At 37.1% G+C, this 22,097-nt stretch overlaps 1 protein-coding gene across 1 annotated transcript; it reads left to right on the top strand.

Moving 5' to 3' along the window:
• The first annotated feature begins 215 nt into the window (after positions 1 to 215).
• Positions 216 to 18,293, top strand: LOC123525366 (uncharacterized). Its single transcript, XM_045304358.2, has 19 exons — positions 216 to 424; positions 994 to 1,139; positions 1,562 to 1,670; positions 4,522 to 4,670; positions 5,101 to 5,223; positions 5,499 to 5,610; positions 6,045 to 6,229; positions 6,595 to 6,702; positions 7,125 to 7,214; positions 7,830 to 7,953; positions 8,699 to 8,872; positions 9,556 to 9,783; positions 10,142 to 10,251; positions 13,763 to 13,832; positions 14,004 to 14,240; positions 15,406 to 15,648; positions 16,229 to 16,468; positions 16,924 to 17,010; positions 17,675 to 18,293. The coding sequence occupies exons 1-19, from the start codon at positions 229 to 231 to the stop codon at positions 17,812 to 17,814; spliced, it is 2,871 nt and encodes a 956-aa protein (XP_045160293.2). The 5' UTR covers positions 216 to 228; the 3' UTR covers positions 17,815 to 18,293.
• The last annotated feature ends 3,804 nt before the right edge of the window (positions 18,294 to 22,097 follow it).

Raw genomic sequence — 22,097 nt, 5'->3', positions numbered from 1 at the left:
AACTTTCCTTATACGTTATTATCGGATTATCAGTTTTAGTTATAGTAAAACCAGAATTCGGCTCCAGTAGCAGTAATTTACATCAGTAGTTCAGACTGTGAATCTTGTCAGTAGACGAGATAGAATAGGGTCAATCACAAAAGTTATTTACCGAAGAACGGAACCCCCTGACTGCCATGCTCAGTTCTGTTCTGTTCTGTTTACATTTTAGTATCGCTAGCCATAAAGATGCCACAGTTGCCCTATATACCAGATACGTTCCAACTGCGTGTAGAGGCCAACATCATTGACAAGCAGACGACATGGTCTGCGGAAGAATATTATGACGATAACAATAACCGCGCGGCATTAAGACTTCTAAGAAATAACTCTATGGACTACATGATATTCGACTACACTAACAATCAGATCATATACGATGTCAGTAAGTGTCTGTAAACTCTATTTTTATCAGTTTTTTTTTCTTTTTGATAGGAATATACCTTAATTAATGTGTAAATGAAACTTGTATTGAAAATTACATTTCTTACAAAAACCACGAACAATCATTAGTGGCCTTTGTTTCTTAGGCCTTTAGCGGTGAAGTGAAAATTTACAAAAGGGCGACTTTGTTGTCCAAAGATATACAGTATTTCCTTCGAATGAAGATTTAGACAACATCTAGATTATGTGTCTAGAGTCCCTCACATGCTTCCTCGACTATTTGGCAGTAGACAGTATCTCTGAAGTCATTTGTGCTACACCTTTTATGCATATGCGGACGTTCAAGTGTGGAGTACAACTAGGTATACAGGTACAGAATTCACTATCCACCATTACATAACTGAATAAACCTAAAATAATAAGTATTTAAATGTTGATTCCTTGTTTAAAAGAATTTCCTGAAATATATAATTTCTGTTTGCATCAAATAATTGGTTCACTATTGATCGATCTCCATCAATTAAAAATTGATTAAATGTGAAACAACACTGTGTTAAATGTGTTTTGCAGACGGCAACTGTTCTGTTACTACTTTGAATAGAGATCCGTATGGTAATCAGGATATCTTCGGTATGAAAGCTTCTGGAGGAGGCGGTGGGATACCCCATATATATACCACTAGTTCAGCGCTTCATTTTGCTAAGTCAAATGGTTTGGTAAGAAAATATACACAATTTTAGCTATTGGATTATTTCATAGAACTAATAAATACTTGGCTGTATGACTTAAATTTGAGTCATTCTGTACCTTTCTCGGAATTTCTTGGCGGGTTATTTGACAGCAAACAACATGCCGGAGGCCATTCTTTTTATGCCGAAGCGTTCTGAAACGTTTAGAAAACAAGTAAGTATTGGTACAGAATTCAGAAACACCTGTAAAGTTAACTGATTGACATTACATAACTTACATACTTACATATAACCCTGAATACTGCTGAAAATGGCTTTAAACTTAAGTCATAAATAGAATTTTTGTGACAGATTAGTAAATATGTTTTGCAAATTGTGTGAAATTATTTTTGCTCTTCCTGTCATTTTCGTAGTGAATTACACTAAAAAGTGTTTTTTCACCCTTTCAGATGTATAAGGGGACAAAAATTGTTCGAGGAATCAATTGCGACTGGTGGCAGTCATGTATGTATTGGCCTAACTTAGCGGCTAATTTTACCCTGGACTACTACTTTTCTGGTAAGTACTACTCTAACATACGTCAGTTTTTTCTTTCTCAAATACGAATTTGAGGTCAATCTTTTAACTTGATTGCTTTTTTCTCTGCTACTTAACTTACCATTATTTTTAGATTGGAGTATTTTTGTTTGATACGAGCGTTTACTTTTACTCGGGGCTACCGTTTTGTTAGCTCACCTGAGTTTTTCTGATCGCTCGATGTCCGGCGTCCGTCGTCTGTCGTCTGTCTGTCGTCCTTCAACATTTAGCTTGTGTATGCGATAGAGGCTGTATTTTTCAACTGATCTTCATGAATTTTGGTCAGAATGATAACCTTGATGAAATCTAGGCCGAGTTCGAAAATAGGTCATCTCGGGTCAAAAACTAGGTCACTAGGTCAAATCAAGGAAAAACCTTGTGTATGCGATAGAGGCTGTATTTTTCAATTGATCTTCATGAAATTTTGTCAGAATGATTACCTTGATGAAATCTAGGCCGAGTTCGAAAGTGGGTCATCCGGGGTTAAAAACTAGGTCACTAGGTCAAATCAAGGAAAAGCATTGTGTATGCGATAGAGGCTGTATTTTTCATTTTATCTTCATGAATTTTGGTCAGAATAATGACCTTGATGAAATCTAAGCCGAGTTCGAAAATGGGTTATCTGGGGTTAAAAAGTAGGTCACTAAGTAAAATCAAAGAAAACCCTTGTGTATGCGATAGAGGCTGTATTTTTCAACTGATCTTCATAAAATTTTGTCAGAATGATAACCTTGATGAAATCTAGACCAATTTTGAAAATGGGTCATCTGGGGTCGAAAACTAGGTCACTAGGTCAAATCAAAGAAAAACGTTTTGTATGCGATAGAGGCTGTATTTTTTAATCGAGGTTGATGAAATTTAGTCAGAATGATTGCCTTGATCAAATCTAGGTCAAATTCGAATATAGGTCATCTTAGCTCAAAAACTAGGTCACTAGGTCAATTTGTAGAAAATGCTTGTTTACACTTAAGAGACCACATTTTTGATCCAATCTCAATTAAAATTTGTCAGAATATTTGTTTCCATGAAATCACTATGTCAAACATGTTTACACTGTTATGGTATGTTTATCAGGTGAGCGACCTAGAGCCATCTTGGCCCTCTTGTCTGGACTATATTGGTCTCCCTCGGCGTCTGACTTGATCCTTAATTACCATTCAGCACCGTAGCCATACTGAGGCAAACCGGTTAAAATCTGAGGAGCCAAAAAAAAGAGTAAAATGTAGGCCTATCACACTGATGAAAAATTCAGTCATAAAAAATAAAAAAAGTATATTAATATCATTGGAATATATCAGAATATCATTTGCCTCATGACATCATTGAGACAAAGTGAGGCAGAAATCCTAGCAGTCATAATGATAGCCTTGCCAGGTCCGGTTCCAGTGCACCCCACCCCCTCTCCCCCCTCCCCCACCCCCATCCCCAAAGTTGGCTGAGAAAGGACCTATACTCATCAAAGTTGCACCCAATTATTTATTATTATTATCAAATTTAAATCCAAAAATGCACCAGAGGCTACTATTTCATACCGATATTTCAAAATTTTCCAAGGGAAGAGCCCCATGCCCCAACTAAAATCAGGAGGAAACCCCCTCCCATACCTCAAAATTTAGACCAAAAATGCACCAGAGGCCACCATTACAAACCTGTATTTCAATTTTTTCCAGGGAGAGAGCACCATGAACATGAGAGGGTTCCCCCTACAGTACCTCAAAATTTAAACAAAACAATGCACCATAGGCCACCATTTCGTATCTGTATTTCAAAATTTTCAAGAAAGAGAGCACCCTGACCCCACTTAAATGAGGGGGAACCCCCTCCCACACCTTAAAATGAAGTCCAAAAAATGCACCAGAACATTTTACTTTAATGTGCATTTATTAATACGTTTTGTAGAAAATGGCATTTTCATTTAATTTTATGGTGATGGGTCACTGAATGGAATGACATAACAGCAAACAATTTTTTCAATGTTTTACTCGATAGTTGTTGAATGTACCTTGTACAAATACCAATGAAAAACCTGACATAATTTGTTCATGTAAGAACCAGTTAGAGAAGAAATTCTTCAAAAGTTTAATATTTCTAAACTTGATATACATAATAAATTGTATTTCTCCAGTAAAAAACTGAAATCAATTTGAGCCGCGCCATGAGAAAACCAACATAGTGCGTTTGTGACCAGCATGGATCCAGACCAGCCTGCGCATCCGACCTGCGCATCCGCGCAGTCTGGTCAGGATCCATGCTGTTCGCTTTCAATTAGAGAAACTGTTAGCGAACAGCATGGATCCTGACCAGACTGCGCGGATGCGCAGGCTGGTCTGGATCCATGCTGGTCGCAAACGCACTATGTTGGTTTTCTCATGGCGCGGCTCATTTAATTTCTGTTGCAGCAACACTTCAGCATACCAATATCTAATATGACTGACAAACGATACCTGGATTACTCAAGTTCCATATTTTTGCTTTGCTAATTTACTTTTCCTATTGGAACGAACTTCCCTTTAGGTTTTCACAGGCGTGCTATTTCCTTAATATGTTTTGATCAACTTATAATTTTAAAATGAACTGTTATATCTTAACTGTAATATGCACGGGCATTACTTGAAGTCTAATTCTAGAATGGAATTCAATTTCTGTAATGTATGTTACCCTAATTTAGAGTCTTTATTTTATCCTGGACTGCTATTTTCTCTAGATAAACTTTGCCAATCATCAAACTTTACCCTCTAATAAATTACTTACCGTCTAAGTTTACCCAGAATATTCTTTTCAGAGGTGGTTGATGAAAATGTAACATTACTAAATGCTCTCACAAATCTTTCAGCATATAACTGGACGGCGCCTGATTTATCCAATCAAGTTCCCGTCTTAGCAGAAATACAGGGCGTTACCTTAGGTGCTATACCTTTCCACCATACGTACGAGTATTTTGACTACAGAAGCCATATCTGGGACAGTGATTCCGTTTTCGATGTAAGTGCCAATAAATAACGTAAGCTTAACAACTGTTGAAACAACAGAATGAATCGACTGAAAAACTTTCTTTCTTTTGAAAACTTACTTGAATTTTTTTTTAGTCGAGTTTTTCTTTGTAGATCTTGCTTAAATAAGCTTTTCTGTCATTGTTTTTTTTTTCTTTTCTTTTTTCTAAATTATTAATTGCTTTGTTTCATCATATATTTTATTCATAACATTAGATTAAGATAACTACACTGAAGACTGTCGTCTGTTCTTTGAATTGACAAGTACTGATATGGGTTTAGTAATGACTAAGGCCAGATCCTCTGAAATGTCCTCTTTTTGAATCTGAAGTTTGACGCTTTACGTCAGTTATTTAATAACGTGAATTTACCTCACATGCACAACTACCTAGATGTATATAGTTTCCCCCAATTTGATTCAGACTCCACAAGGTAAAGTGTGTTCAGGCAGGAAGCAGACGAGAAAAGTGCCTGTTTTATCGGGACAATATTCCTACCGAGAAGAAATTGTGGACACAATGAATCTTGCTGTATCGCAGGCGGATGTAAGAATGTTTAAAACTTTGTATAAAGTTTCATTAGTATACTTTTTCATACATACACTTTTTATTTATGTACCTACAAAATACAACTGGTATGCGTTGTCAACTTGATACATGGCACAATGTTAAGTTTGACCGTGCATTTCTCCGATCCTTATTTTCTGTCTCGTGAATTGTGAAACTGGAATAAAGTTAATGATTTGAACTCAACAACATCATTTTTGCATTGCCAATGATTCTATGTGTCAACTTAGGTTTTATATACACATATTTTCCAGGTTTACTACGATTATACATATAATCTTGTAAGATTTGACTACAGACCGCCTTATTCAAGGTACCCGTACTATGCGACCAACCCTGTTAGCGAAATTCACGACTACTCTACAGGTATAACATTTACATCCGTATTTCCGTTTGAAAATGTATTCTCCGTCGGAAAGCCGCGTGGTCGTTAAGCTACAATTTACGTTGAAAAAGGCAAACGGGAGCAGGAAATCGCCAATTGTCATAATAATTCACATCCTAATTACCTAATTACATGATTTGACAAGAAAAGTTATTTGGTTTATGAAAACTTGCCTTGCATTCCAACCGAAACAGGACTTACAAACCGAGGGAAATAAATTAGCAAAACTTTTTCTGTTACGGTTGCGCTGAAAAATACAATAGGCTGTATGTACGGTGAAATTATGTGAAACTAATGCGGATTACCGATACATCGGATAACTTATAATTCGAATGGCTGATAATTGAAATATGACTTATAATTCCGAGAACACATCTGAGGACTTTTCTTCGTTATGAATTTCTTTACTATTTAGGTATTGCGTACGCCATTGACACCTTCCTTGGAAACTGCACCATGATTCCCATCCAGAACACAACTTTCGATGCATCCGTAAAAATCTCTGTCAACGCTAACCAGAGTCAACAGTTCTACGTCCATATGAAATCTCCTTCACAGCTTTTCTACCTGGATAATACTACGTATACCTACGAGGGAACGGTAAAAAATATATGAAAATATCGACACTGAAATGCTTTACTCTCATACTATACATGTTTCTAAGAACTTTAAGATATATTTTGTTTTTAAGTTTTCATACAAAAAAACGTTGATGGCACTTCAAATGGACAAAATCATTACAGTACACGTATGAATATGCCAGCACTCAGAATTCAGTTTTGAATTTTTGTATTAATATCAAATTTTATGTAAATATATGATTTAAATAGATTAAAAAATATACTCGTTAGAAACAGACACCAAGTTTCAGTGTCTTCAAATCGGTGTTATTTCACCTTTAATGTATTGTAAAAAAATAAATCAAGCAAAGCGTTGTTTCACTGGATGCAATTCTTCTTTTCCAGCGGGTGGTTAGAGGCATTCTTTGTGACGTTTTCATCTCCAACAGAACTGATTTCCACCTTCCAAATTACAACAATTTCGCATCTACATTTGAATTCTACTTCATGAACGTAAGTTTGAAATCAACCGCAAATTTTTGACTTCGCCCGCGTTAATAAATGAATCGCGATATGTGGAATGTATTTCGAAGCAAGAACATTTTGTGGAGAAAGGTATGCTGAAAGCCAGTTCAAGTTATATTTTATTTGCAGTTCAAGCCATGTCTGATACTACATCATTAGCTTTACTTTGAACTTTATAAATTCTATACAGAGATGCACCTTTTCTTCAAGCAAAATCATACCGTCGCTCTATATCAAAAATGGCACTTATTTAACTAATCTAGATTACGGAAAGAAACCATTAATGTAATGTTCATTGTCTCGAAACCCCCTGACACAGGAGGCTTGAACCAACTACCTACGGAATCGAGCGGTTCCAGCATCTGGTGCATTCTTCTCTAAACGTGTGTGTTTTCTTTCTTGCTCTGCAGTCTCAATGGACAGCAAGTACCTCTCTTGGTGCCAAGTCAAAAACAAACAGCAATATTCCAGTTCAACTCAGAATATCAACTCCGGATTGGGTATGTTCTTCTGATATCGATCTAAAATATACATGTAAGGTGAAAATAACAGATTTTTGCTTATGGCTCAAATATTTGTAAACACATGCAACAAGTTGAGCGCAAAAAAAATACTACAATCTAAGCATTGATACAAAACATTTGAAATTAATACTTGCGTTCAATATCTAACATTGACTACGATGAAACCAACCTCTCTTTTTAAATCCAAGTTATTGTCAAAATGTCCAGGACAAGCAAAGCTTATTACTGATGACTTGTTACGCAGGACAGTAAATTAACATTCAAACCCTCACCAGGTCGATTTCAACTATGGAGTATATGAAAACTTTCAGTCATTCATTATACCGCATGTAAGATCTATTTGCCTGAAGTACAAAGTATCGTAGGGTATAAGTGCACCTATTATGTTCCTAGGTATTCTGTTTTACTAAATAGCTAAACTTGTAAAAGCGCATTCACTGAAATATACTTTTATCAAATGATTCCCTACAGAGTAGTAAATTATATTTGCGGATGAGGCTAAGCTCGTGAATATGAATTGCGCAACTTTTTAATTGGAACTTTTTTAATTTCTTATCTAGGTGTTTGTTATACGGCTTTTCTTTTGCTTAGGTTGGGTATCAAGCAACGTACAATGTTTACAATTTTGATTCCGAAGACCCGTCTTATAATAGGTTTCAAGTTTCCGGATGTTATGACGACTTTTCAAAGAAAGCGTTCATAATGGAGTTTCCAGGTAGGTATTTATTGACTCTAAGTCAACTACCAACACTAAATGTAAAGTGTGGTAATATTTACTCTACATTTGTACTGAACAAAAATGCTAGCCCGCCATTTGCTGTTTTGCCAATATCTTAATATTACTGAAATAACTATTAAGTTCTTGACTTTAATGTGTATTTTTCTGACTTTTACATAAATGGGTTTAATTTGTAAAATGAATACATGTCTATGATAATATAGTTTGATTTAGCTGAAATTTTTACGTGTTATGAACGAAATAATTATTGTTCTAAACATATGTTAAAATTTCAAAAAAGCACTTTCTGTATTTTATAGGATATTTGCAAATTAACAAAAGGCGGGTTAGCTGAGTAACGAACATTCATTGTATATAATAAATCTGGACTAATTTGGTACAATTTATGCTAGAAAATAATCTGATTGAGAAGCTGTAGCAATTTACATAAAAACATCTCATGAAGCAAGGTAAAACAAAAGCAAAAAGCGAGCGTACCATTGAGAACAATGTCAGTTCAACCAACAACAGCTATAATATATAAATGAAAGAAAACTAAATATAACTGGCATGTAACCCCACTACCTTGGAGGTGTTACGCTGTAGGCTATATCTACAAGTCCGCAAAGAAAGTTATATGTTGCACAGATAAAACGTTTTTTGCAATATCATTAGATGGTCAAAATAACTATAATTGCTTTTCATATACCACGTAAATTGACAATTGTTTGTACATCAAAAGGGACATGGGACAACAGCCTGTTGCAGTACCAGAATCAGTTTATCAGACAGATAACTAACAGAATAACAAGTGTTTCGCATGTGTCACATATACGTGTCCAGAATCCACAATTTCGCGTGGAATCGAACGAGTTCTATTTTGTGGCAACGCTCCTAGAACTGCCGCCACCAATTGGTAAGCAAATTGACTTCTTATAGTTATATATCAAGAGATCTTCAGCAGGATGAGCAGTTAAGGTGCATGATAGTGGAAGATATCAGTCACGTGAGTCGATTCAGATGATGACCTGTTCATGTAGCTCACTTGAGCACAACGTGCTCAAGGTAAGCTATTGTGTTAACCCTGTGCTGTTGTATGTCGTTGTCAAACAACTTACTGTGAACATTCTACAATGCAGTTTCAGCATTGCCGTAATGAAACTTGGTCATAATGTTTTTCTCAGTTAAATCTCGGAAGAGTTTGATACTGGAACACCGGCTCAACAAATTAGATCACTTGGACGAATAATAGAAAAACATTGTTAACAGAATTACAGCCAATATATTCAATTTGATCTTCATAAAACCTCTGGTAAGCGCTAGAACAATTTTGTCATATATGAGACTTTTCTTCCATAATACATCCTGTCGTCGTGACATATATTAATGATCAAGAACAATTGAGCGACTCGGGACTGATCCTCTTGTTTATATCACGTTTTGACATACGTGAAAAATAAAACAGGTGAAAATTATTTTGATTCTTCAAAACTGACATGGTTAGCCTTTAACGCTATTAGAAAAGTTCATTTTTAAGCTACCTAATGTATTTGTTTTACGAGTTTTTGTCTGTGCTCTAAATCTTATCTTTTTCTGCAGCATATTTCAGGCAAATACCAGGACGTTTCCGTCAGTTCACAAATGACAAATCTATCACTGTATCAAGTGCTGCCGACTGCGCACGCGCGTGTAATGATCCGGGAACTCTGGGACAGTGTAACAGTTTTGACTACTGTGCGTACCAGAATCTTTGTGGACTGAGTAAATCGCATACAGAAGACGGATCTGTTGTTGTCAATTCTAACGGACAGTGTGATCATTACGTTCGTAAGTGGTTATTGCCGTATACGATGTTGTTTCCTAAACTTCAGAACGCATGTTGAGTTTAGACCTACTCGTAATAAGCTGATATTACGTTAGTTTTCAGGATAAAATGTCATAAAATATTTAAATCAGCATTAGTTTTATCAGTACCTAAACATACAATAAACATGAACCTTAAAGTGGTGTTACAGAGACATTTTTTCACAAATAATATCTGCAAAAAAAATATCAGCAAAAGTGTATTGCATGAACATAAGTGTTTTAATTCATTGAAATACATCTCTAAAACCATGATAATTTTATATAGAACATATAGCAGTAATTAACAAAATTTCTGTTTTACCTTTTCAATGACATTTAGGAACATCTCAATCAGCCAATGTAGAGCTTTCTCTGGCTGATGCCTGGAAAAACCTGAAGAATGATGTCCTGATAGGAAATTTCCAGTTTAGTGTCACAATAAATGGACAGGTAAGTTGCTGTAGGCGGGTTCTAAATGTACCCTAGTAGCAGAGTAGAAACTCGAACGTGTACGTGTATTGTTTTGACGCAATACAGTTTTGACGCAAGGGTTAAGGTCGTCTGTGCGGCGCGCATTTATTTCATCAGACCGGAGCGATAAAAATTCGATTTCTCGATTTCCAAGCCGTTTCCTGCAGAGATTTTCACTATGGTTCTTCCTTTCCACCTCCCACATGCATACGTTCCATAAATCCATCGGTCCTGAAAGCCGGCTTAGACACTTCTGAAGCTCCAAGTCTCCGCCAGCTGATCGAGTCCTTTCAGTCCTTTGATTTTGGGCGCCATTCACTGCTAAACTCCTACTTCCGGTGTAAACATGTCTCGATTTTCACAAGTTTTCAACACCTTTCCAACGAATTTTGACGTCGTTTTTCATCAAGATGAACACACTGGCGTAGGTGATTGTCATGTTTCACAAATTTTTCACCATCCTGGCCCTACTTTACTTCGGCCCACCGCCTCTGCTCTTTGAAAATCATCATGTTACATGGAAAATCACCATACAGATTCTCATATCCGGAGACTGCCAAGCGAACCCGGGGCCACTTAATTATAAATTTCCATGTGGAATCTGCGAAAAGCCCTGTAGATCCAACCAACGTGCTGTTGCCTGTGACAATGAAAAGTGTGACAGATAATATCACGCCAAGTGCATGGGGATGAACACAACAGTTTACAGAGGTCTGACTCCTAATACTAGCTGGATCTGCTTCAACTGTGGCGTTCCAAATTTCTCCTCCAGGCTGTTCAACACACTTTCATCAGACTCGCTGAACACGTCCATTGCCACAGAGCAGAGAACACCTGAAGCGTTCTCTCCGACACGCCTCACCCCCCCCCCCCCCCCACCCCCGCCATGACAGCAGTAACGTCACGTCCAGGTTCACCATTCTATAGGGTCACCACAATACACTTAATCACCCATCCACCGCAGACCACCACCCAACAAGAAAACAGGAGCTTCAAGTCTGCGGGTCCTTGTTATTAACTTCCAGAGCATGAGGGCGAAACGTACATCTTTCTGGCTCCTAATAGATGAAGCAGACCCTGACATCATTTTAGGCAGTGAACCTGGCTGTACCCTGCGGTGTCTGACCAAGAAGTACTTCCAGCAGGCTATCGCTTCATTGCAAGAAGGGACAGAACCCAAGACCGGCATGGCGGAGTCATCATTGCTGCCAAGGACTCCATCACCGGCATCTCAACATGCACAACTTTAGCATTGGAATCGAGGGTGTACGGAAGCTCCTTGCTGACCTTGATGTGCACAAGGCTACTGGTCCAGACAACATTCCAACAAAGTTCCTCAAAGACTATGCAGAAGAAATGGCGCCTTCTCTTGCGCTCATCTTCTCTGCATCTGTTGAACAAGGTGAAGTACCAACCGGCTGGCGGCATGCAAACGTCACGCCCATTTTCAAGTAGGGAGATCACAGCGATCCTGCCAACTATCGGCCCATATCCCTCACCTCTGTCACCCACCCTGACAAGCACCATATACTGTCGGACCAGCAGCACGGATTCAGGAAGAGACGATCCACCGAGAGCCAGTTGATCCTCAATTTACACGACCTCGCAGAGGGCCTCGAGGAAGGGGAATAAATTGACGCGGTCTTACTCGATTTTAGTAAGGCCTTCGACAAGGTTCCCCACGAGCGACTTGCCAGCAAACTTGAGTTCTACGGCATTAGCGGAAATCTGTTGCAATGGATACGAAGTTTCCTGGCCAGCAGAACGCAGAGAGTCCTGGTAGAAGGAATGTCATCTGACTCAGCACAGGTTACATCTGGAGTGCCACAGGGGTCAGTCATCGGTCCTTTACTCTTCCTGTTGTATATCAACGACCTCCCCCAGAAAGTGACATCAACGTCCCTTCTCTTTGCTGACAATAGTCTCGTGTATAGGAAGATCCGCTCCACTGAGGATGCCAATGCCTTATAAGATGACCTAGATCGGTTCCAGCAATGGGAACAAGACTGGATGATGTCATTTAATCCTTCGAAGTGCGAGGTTGTTCGCTTCACCATGAAGACATATGCTACCAAGGCGACCTATTACATCCATGGCAGCGAACTCCAAGACGTCAAGGAAGGCAAGTACCTAGGCGTGTATCTTGATGAGACACTCAATGAACACACACGTTGCAACCACTGCTAGAAAAGTGAACAACAGCCTCGCCTTCCTCAGGAGAAACCTGACTAGTCGCCCACAGGAAGTCAAGGCACAGTGTTACCAGACCCTCGTCAGGCCTATCCTTGAGTATGCCAGCACTGCATGGGATCCGCATACTCAGACAAACATCGACCGACCTGAGGTTGTCCAGCGACGCGCAGCACGTTTCGTAAAGGGTGACTACCGCACTACAAGCAGCACTAGTCACTACCCCTTCTCGATCGTCGCTCCAATGCCAAGCGGGTCATGACGTACAGAATCGTCCACTGCCTCGTCGACATCACACCACCAGTGAGGTTTTTCAATCCTACCTCAATCAACACCCGTGGCCACTCAATGAAATTCTATCTTCCGTTTTGTGGCAAAGATGCCCTGTACTACTCCTTTTTCCCCTCCGCCTCCAGACTATGGAACCAGCTCCCAGAAGAAGCCGTCATGTCTGACAGCGTCGAGGCCTTCAAGAGGAGCCTGGCGACAGGGTCCCACTAGTTCAGCACGTCGTTTTGATCTGCTTTTAATTCTGCATGGTAAATATTTGAGCGCCGCACACACCACCTTGTACATACACCACTCTACGACGTTGTCCCAGAGCGGGACCTGTACACCAATGGAAGAAGAAGATTGTAATTGGAATTTTACATAATTTAAAAACTGACATACTCCGATAAGGACAGAAGATATGCCAAAAAATCTTCTTCAGTATCTGAGTATTTAAATTGTCATGCTTAAAGGCTACTTCTTATAAGAATACCTAAGGTTCAGTATAAAGTAGTCTTATTAGCGTGACGGTCTTGTGACAAATGAAATGGACATGAATCACTGTCTCGGATACAAACAAATAATACGAATTACTTTTGCTGAGGGAAGAAACGTTATCTGTAATACAAAGAAATGTTAATGTTTTGATTTAAGAAATAATTTACAGCAAAAGAGTGCTTTAATAGTATTTATGCACGATGGGTGGTTATACGTCGGGCGTAATAATTTCACGAGGGCTTAGTAGATAAAATATAGTAGTGCTCTTTCTTGGTCGCAACAAAAACTTTGACGTCACCGCACGTTAACGTGATGTCATTCTAGCGTAAGCGTGTTTTAACAGAGACAAGCATATAAGAAATTGTTATAAAACTGTTTTTACAAATATCATTTAAAGAAAGTTCTATAAAATAAATAATATAATAATGGCAAGTAATTCAAAAAGCAAATGCTGCATACTTTAAATGATCCAAGAACTGTATATAGTTATTTTTCAAACATAGAATTCAGGGAATCTAATTTTCTTTTGCAGCCAAGCAAATTTAAAGCAGGGTCAATCGACGACAATGTAATTCAGAATGCTCAGCGCACCATGACAACACGTATGTCTAACGTTTAATTCTTACTTGTATTTTGTGTATTTTTTTTTTAAATTACAGAATCTTTGATGGTCGGTTTAAATTTTCTTTAATTTCATAAGCTTTCACGATATAAGACGTTACGAAAACTATTCTATAAATACACCGCTTCCCTAAGATTGTCTTACATTTCAGAGTCCCTGATGGCTCAGTTTAATACACAGATAAACAAAGGACTCAATGGCTATGACGATGCGGATCTAACTGGCATTGCTATCGACGACTGCGCATCAGCTTGTCTAACTCAGCAGTCCTGGGTTTGCAATTCGTTCTCGTATTGTTTCGATACCGGATATTGTTCACTCTCAAAGCTTCACCCGGACGAACGCCCAACTGCTGTGGTAAATCATCAGCTCTGCGATTTGTACACGAGTGAGTTCCAACTCAATTCACGGTTATAAAACAGAGTGTGGGAACCAGTCACAAAACATCAGTATCTGATTGGTTTGTCTCTGAACACAAATTTGAAATTGCCCAATGGCTAGGCTACAATCTAAGACTAGCTTCCAAATTCAAGACCTTTGACCTAGAAATTCAGACATTTCTACACGTCTTAAAAAATGAAATAAAGTCTTTGTGAGGGGCCTTCGTGGCCAAGTGGTTACGGTCGCTGACTTCAAATCACTTGCCCCTCATCGATGTGGGTTCGAGCCTCACTCGGGGCGTTGAATTCTTCATATGAGGAAGCCATCCAGCTGGCTTACGGAAGTTCGGTGGTTCTACCCAGGTGCCCGCCCGTGATGAAATAATGCACGGAGAGGCACCTGGGGTATTCCTCCACCATTTAAGCTGGAATGTCGCCATATGACCTATCATGTGTCGGTGCGACGTTAAATCCAAAAAAAAATCTTTGTGAATCTATCGTAAAATACATTTTATTACATTTAGATAAATTGTGATGAAACTCTTTGGGTTCTAACAGGAAAAGAATGAAATTCTAATGTGGATGTGGCATATAACAATAAGTATCCATTGCATTGCAAACAAATTCTATTCTTTATAGTTCTGTTTGTTAATTCGTTGGGAGCTCTCAGCAGTTTGAACTACATGTTTTTTAAAGAGACCTGCAGAATATGATCTTAATATTATATAATTAAGACCCTTTATAAAGTACACAGTAACTTGACTGCTGTTTTTGGTTTTCAAGGTGTGTGTATTTTAACAGGAAGGTAAATGTGTCATAACAGAAAGGATCTCGCGCTCACACACGCTCAGTTACATACCTTTTACGTGTGCATGTTCCTCAGCAAAGCGTAAACGTAAAAATATGACTCAATCACAAGATCAAACATGGCTGACATTCTCGCGCATTTCATGAACATTTATTAAGGTTGACTGAAAATAGCTTTTACACGTTTTATGCTATAGTTGCGTCAAAATATGTTTGTTTCATGTGATATCATCAGCAGAGATTACTCTCACCTCGGGATTCTACATGTTCTACAAAACGAAAAAAAACATGTTTCATACCTACAAAATTACACAAGGAAAGTTGTCAAAACTTTTATAATCGTGTTTTCGTACTTTATTTTTACAGAGAAATACACAGCGGATTACCAGATGTTCAAAGGAACAACTGTTCTCTCAGGATCCGATACTATATACCAGAACATTTATTCTGCCGATGAGTGCGGAAAGCTTTGTACAAACTACAACGGTTTCAACTGCAAGTCGTTCGACTATTGTGACGATATCTCTACTTGCTATCTCGGACGTACTCACTACTTTGATGTACCACAAGCTGACAAACTTGACTCACCAATGTGTAACCATTACTCAAGTATGAGTTTGTTTTCTTTCGTTGGGTTTTCAGTCTCATTGACATGAATTAGGGACTTATGTCGGTAGAAACTTTCCAGCTTTGCGCCTGTGGAGAACTAGCAATATCTCATACGCTAGCTTGATAGTTTCCTCATGTATAAGAACTGTACACCCAAAGCGATGTTTTGAAAAACAGTGTTGAAGGGCGAGTGATTGGAAATCGATGACCTTACTTCCATCATGAATGCCTCTAAATTATTCTAGAGAACTTATCTCTGCTATATAATGAGACACAAATCGATGACTTTCTGATCATAGTTTTTATTCAACTCGGTTTTTATTCTATGTATAGTAGTGGCCTGTTACTTGCAAAGGTGATCCAGGAACACTGGGTTAGTTAAGTGGCCGCCATTTTACAACTTTACAACAGAGATATTGCTGAAGAGTGAAGATAAAACAAAAGGTAATTAATATAAGTCGGAACCCCACATTTCGCAAGCATATAATTTTCAGCCATGATTTTACAATTCAGTTTTTTTTGTTTCAATTTAGACATCTTTCACTTTCTTATGAAATACTTTTTTTAAATTGATTTATAGGAAAGTACCTAGCAGATTTCAAGATAACAACTCGCCAGCATCTTACAAATAAGGGCGATCGTATTATAAGTGGAGTACCTGTAGACCAGTGTGCAAAACTGTGTGTTGAAGAAGAGAATAATAATTGTGCCAGCTTTGGTTACTGTGGTAACACAACAGAATGTCGACTTAGCACGGCTTCTATGCGAAATATAGGACAAGTGAGCTCCGAACCAAATCTCTGGTGTGATGTGTACAATAGTATGTATTATACGATGTTGATACTTAAAAATCCGAAAAAAAAATCTCAAAACGTATACAAGCTAAAATATTGACAAACTTTTCCATCAGGACAAAAGTCCGTATGTTTATTGCAAAATATGGATTTTGCAACATAAATTTTAAATAAATACTGCTCCAAACTTTGTCCTGTATCTATATATATTGTTAAACCCTGCTATTTTTGTTCAAATAACCGAAAATTTAGAATGAATGAATTATACTTAAAACGAGTTTTGTGCAACAATTTTTACCTTAAGTGTAACTTTGTCCGCAGTAGGTTTTCTGAAACTAGTGCCATGTTTAAATGCTACAGTTATTTACAGCTTGTCAGTTAAAATAGTTACTAGTATACGGATACTTATTTAAGAAACTAACTCTGAATAATCATTTTTGAGGTCAGAAAGGTTTATTATGTGTTTTCCTCTTTATTCTAGGGCAAACATTTCCTGACGGAACCCCATTTATCAATAACCCATCGAAATATTATAGTCTCCCATCTTCAAGCGGAAAATATACCGGAGGTAAAATGAGTTTCTTCTTTCTTTTGTAAATAAAATTCCTTTTATCTTACTATATCTTGCTTGTGTTAAAGTTGACTACTTCTGTTAATGCGGCCTTGCTTGTGTTAATATTGCTACATCTTACTCGACTTTCTTGTCGCTACATCTTGCTTGACTTGTATGAGTTAATTTGGCCACATTTTGCTTGACTCGCTCCCATCTTGCTTGACTTGCTTGTTTTATGTTGCTTTCGGCGGCGGCCAATTACATGCCACATTTCTAGAATGACGTTTGTAATAGCTTTCGAATTGTTGCCTATCGACGCTATACAGATTGATAGTTGAGGTATATCAAGACACACTTACCATGGTTTCATAGCAAATCACAAAATTAAACAACATTTTACACGTTGTCGCAAATTTAAAACTCACTGTTATGAAACAAACTTTAATACATTCTGAGAATATAGCTTTCATTTTTTCCCCTTAAATGTCTGCAACTATGAAGTCTTAAAGATTGAGTACTCGGCGATTATCATTAGAGTAAGATATAAATACAATAGGTCTGCTTTTGTTTTACGCACTTTCCTACGATGCGTACCCTATAAGATATCCCATTGTAAAAATGTTTAACTTTCACAAAGTTCCATGTGCTTTTTTGTGACACTCGCTTTATTTTATTCTAGGCGCAATGGCTGGCTTAGCATTTGGCATGTTGATAGTTGGAATTCTGCTGGCTGCCGGTGTATACTTTGGAATAGCTAAATTCAGAGGAAAACCACTAGATGGAATGGCAGTTTCTTTTGTGAAACAAGAGGGAGATTAATCAGTGTATTATATAGGGACACGTTTTAGACTTTATTTGTGAGTGTGCCGGTGCTTTGTACGTGAACAGAAACTGACATTTTTCTTTCAGATATGTAATGTTTACTTCGAAGCACTGTACGATTGCTTTGATATGTTTAGACATATTTCTATTTAATCTGTAAATTCTAATATATCTCTTGAGTGTATGATATGCGATTCACATTTCATTTTCACCAAATCGAAGGATCTGCCTCGAAACAAAAAACAACAACAAAAAACAACATGATTCAACTCGCCGGAATGCTTGTAAATAAATATAAAGTGCTTAGAAAGATTGTGACTGAATGCACGAAAGACTTTGCTTTGAAAAAGAATTTGTACGGATAGTTTAGACTTTGTGAATGCAATTATTTTCATTTTATGCTTAAACTTGTGTAGAACACGAGATTAAGTTTATTTGAAATAGGTTATGTGCAATAAACTGTAATGTCTTTGGTATGACGAGTTATTCTTGTAATGTCCTTACGCTGTAATATGATAAAAGTAGATAATGAATTATTCTGTATACCAATGTAGATGTCTATTGTAATCGTTTTACATTTGTCCTTTTGATGTAAACGCAACATTTTCTAATGTATCAAGATACTCGAAGACATTGACACTTCTTGAAATACAAAATAAATCGACAACGATATGTATGTGTATCCATCGATTTACAAATATTCAATACCAGTTTTCAACTTTTTTGTTATTTTTCAATATTATTATAGTATTAATACGAGAATAATTGGGGGAAAATGTGAACAGGTAGCATGCATGTATTTAAAGATGTCTTGTTTTAATTTTCAAAATGATGCGTTTTGGTTTGTTTAATTTTATGTCACCTTGATATTTTATAGTTATCAGGTGAATGCATTAAATGTTACTGTTTTGTTATACATATCAGATAATCCCATTTGTAAACAAGGTTGGTCCCAAACCATCTTTTCGTTTTATTGGTATTTAGTTTGCCATTAACATTAAACCCTGTCTGTCTTAAAATTTCGAATCATTGGCTAGATTGGCTAAATAGCTCTACTTACCTTATACCAAAAAGAACTGAGATGAATTTACACTAAATGTAATTAGGGTCCGTTGGTTGACAATACGAGAGGTGTTCAACTTATATTTAAACAGTTTACACACATACATGTATGTCTCAATGATATGTAGGCCTACATGTATTTCATTTCAACAAAAGTTCGATATGAGTAAGTCTTTTTGCAATGCTTAGATCTAGACAGAAAATTTGTTTTTATAGTTTATTGTTCCAGTCTTCGTATCACGTTGATTGTAGTGGTTTTATAATGCGCTTCTGCAGTCGCCTGTTCAAGATTCTCCCTTACCAACTTCGCCCAGAGATCATGAAATCAATTCCTCGAGAGTTATTAAATTGACTTTTTTGTACTTTTTTACAATACAACTGTATGTTTAGATGTATGACTTGATGAGGTGTTTTAGTGAATTCTGAAGTATTAAGTGAAATCTCGCAACAGACCATGTACATTTTTGTTCATATACTGTCCCCCAAAAAAAACATGTTCTGTATATAGCAGGTAAAGTTGCCTCTAGGTGTATCTTGAAAATTCAAGTCTCAGTTGTGCCTTGTAACGACCGCACTAAAAGAATCAAGCTGAAGATCTTCAGTTACTCACGACCATTGCCAGCTTTTCTGATGTAGTACAACCATATGCCTAAATATACCAACTAAATAGGACATAACCTCGTCAGAAATAACAAAGTTTTCCCAAATCGTATTGCACATTTTTCTTGCACAGCCTCCAGGCACTGATCCCTTGTAGGTTTGCGAAATGCTAAGCTGATTCCGCAGCTTTGCTCCCTAATTTTAGAACAAAACGCGGTTAAATGTTTGGAGAGGAACACTTTACTTGGCTAGCAATTGTTTTGGTCGGTAAAACTGACTTTTGGGATCGTACGAATGATGGTACAAACTTATATCAGTCAAGTAAGTATAAAAATATTAAAAAAAAAAGTAAACAACTTTCTACATTGAACAAGCAGTTAACTAGTTTTCTTTTTACACTGAAGAAGAAGTTAACCACCTTTTTACATTGACAAGAAGAAGTTAACCACCTTTTTACATTGACAAGAAGAAGTTAAACCCCTTTTTACATTGACAAGAAGAAGTTAACCACTCATCTCGTTGCTTCGAAATAAAAATGTTCAGGAAAAAACTAAATATGAGAAATAACATTAAAATCCAACATTATTTTGATTATGTACTACACAATGCGGTTCGCAATCCACACAAGTTCAACATGGAGGTAGTGGGCTAGTTCAGTCATTAGCTTTTTTTCTCCATTTAGATTAAAAGAAAAAAGCTATTTAGTGTAATTTATTTTGTTCTTTATTTTTATCCTGCTTCTCTCACTGAGGCGTGACAGTAATTTAACTTTTTAAATAGTAATGTTAATTTTACTGACTTATGTACAGATGCGATGACTGGTTTAGCATTTGGTATGATGCTGATTGGGATACTAGTCGCTGCAGAGATATACGCTGTTCTTGCCAAGATGAAAAAAAATCCAGATTCTATGACAGTTTCCTTCGTTAAGTCAGACTCCAACACATAATAGACGGTTCATGCACACCTATGTATTTTGTTTTATGTTTGCTTTTCAAAGAACTTTACACTATTGCAACACTTGGCGTAGAAATGTACCATTGGTGTAATTTGTCAGTGCTTCATTAATAAAATAAGACTTTCGGAAGGTAATAGGGTGTAGGTAAAACTGATATGATTAAAATATGTGTTCAAATTTACACGAAAAGAAATATATATCATTAGAAAGAAAATACAAAAAAGAAAAAATGTTATTTATATAGTTATTTTAATACATTTAGCATACTTGTATGTATACAATGCCTACATAAAAGTATTACAGAAATTAATTCTTCAAAATTATGATTATGTCGGCATTATGTACTCGAACCAAACTCAGACATTTACTTCCAGACAATTTAACAGTTGGCCATGCAGGCCTACGCTCTGAGTTAATTTTTTTCTTTTAGTTTTCTTATCGTGAAGGTAGAACTTACTGTAGAAAATAAGATGCATCCAAGTGAAATGTCAAAATAGCATACTAAAACCTTTAACAATGTTTTGGCGAACACTCCTACGTCTGCAGTCTAACTTTCAAACTCAGATACTTAGATGCAGGTCCATGTGAAAGAGTTAGGGCATATCAAATTGGAAAAGAAGTGTTAAAAATAAACGATTTTTAGTATTACTTACTATTAAACCAGTGAAAACTTCATCCTTATTTAAGTGATATATGAATTTCAAGTAAATTGTAAAAAGGGAGGGGGAGGGATAACTTAAAATTGGCGTAGATTTTTTTTTCAAAAAGCCGAAAACCTACCAACAAAAGATAGGTCAAGTTTGGTATGACCTAAGACAACGACTATCTGAACCACCGATCAGTTACCTACCATGGTCAATGAACATTTTGAAATTAATATCAGGTTTGCCTCCTATCTTCAAAAACACCGTCTTGCTAAGTCAGCATTGTCAAAAACTTTCTACGTCAGCATTGTCAATGTTTTACGCTTCCTACATCAGCTGTGTGAAAAACCAACGCTTGCTGTGTCAGTATTGTCAATAACCAACGCTTCTATGTCAGCAGTGTCAAAAACCGACATTTGCTACGTCAGCAGTGTCAACATCTGGCGCTTCACACGTCAGCATTGACAATAACCGACGTGTCCTACGTAAGCAGTGTCAATAACCGACGCTTGTTACATCAGCATTGTTAGTAACCGACACTTGCTATGTCATCATTGTCAATAACCGACGCTTGCTATGTTAGTGCTGTTAAAGCCGAAGCTTATTGCGTGAGCGCTGTCAGTAAAAGGCATTGTACATTCTGCTTCAGTGGCATCTTCTTCTACATATTCTAGTGTTTTATATGTAAATATCGTATATCATATCAACATGTTTCTGTGCTATGCACGAAAATGGTCTCTTCCTATGCTTAAAGACGTTTGGTTCAAAATGTATTGAATTTCAATGACTCGTACCAGTCCGTTAACGGAAACATTCACTTTCGCTTACAGATGACACATTATGTATGTTGTAACTCTAACTGCATACGTTGATTGTCCGACTAAAGGATTAAGGTTTGGTATATTGGTGGCATTAGTAGAAAAACGTTATCTCCCAGACAATATAAACTGTATAATAATCATGTTTGCACCAATTTTATCAAACTCCTTGTTCTTTAAGATATTCTCCTAGTTTGG

This window comes from Mercenaria mercenaria, chromosome 3 (genome assembly GCF_021730395.1).
Source record: "Mercenaria mercenaria strain notata chromosome 3, MADL_Memer_1, whole genome shotgun sequence".
Classification (NCBI taxonomy): Eukaryota; Metazoa; Mollusca; class Bivalvia; order Venerida; family Veneridae; genus Mercenaria; species Mercenaria mercenaria.
The sequence above is the reverse complement of the archived record's forward strand: the minus strand, read 5'-3'. Positions and strand labels throughout refer to the sequence as shown.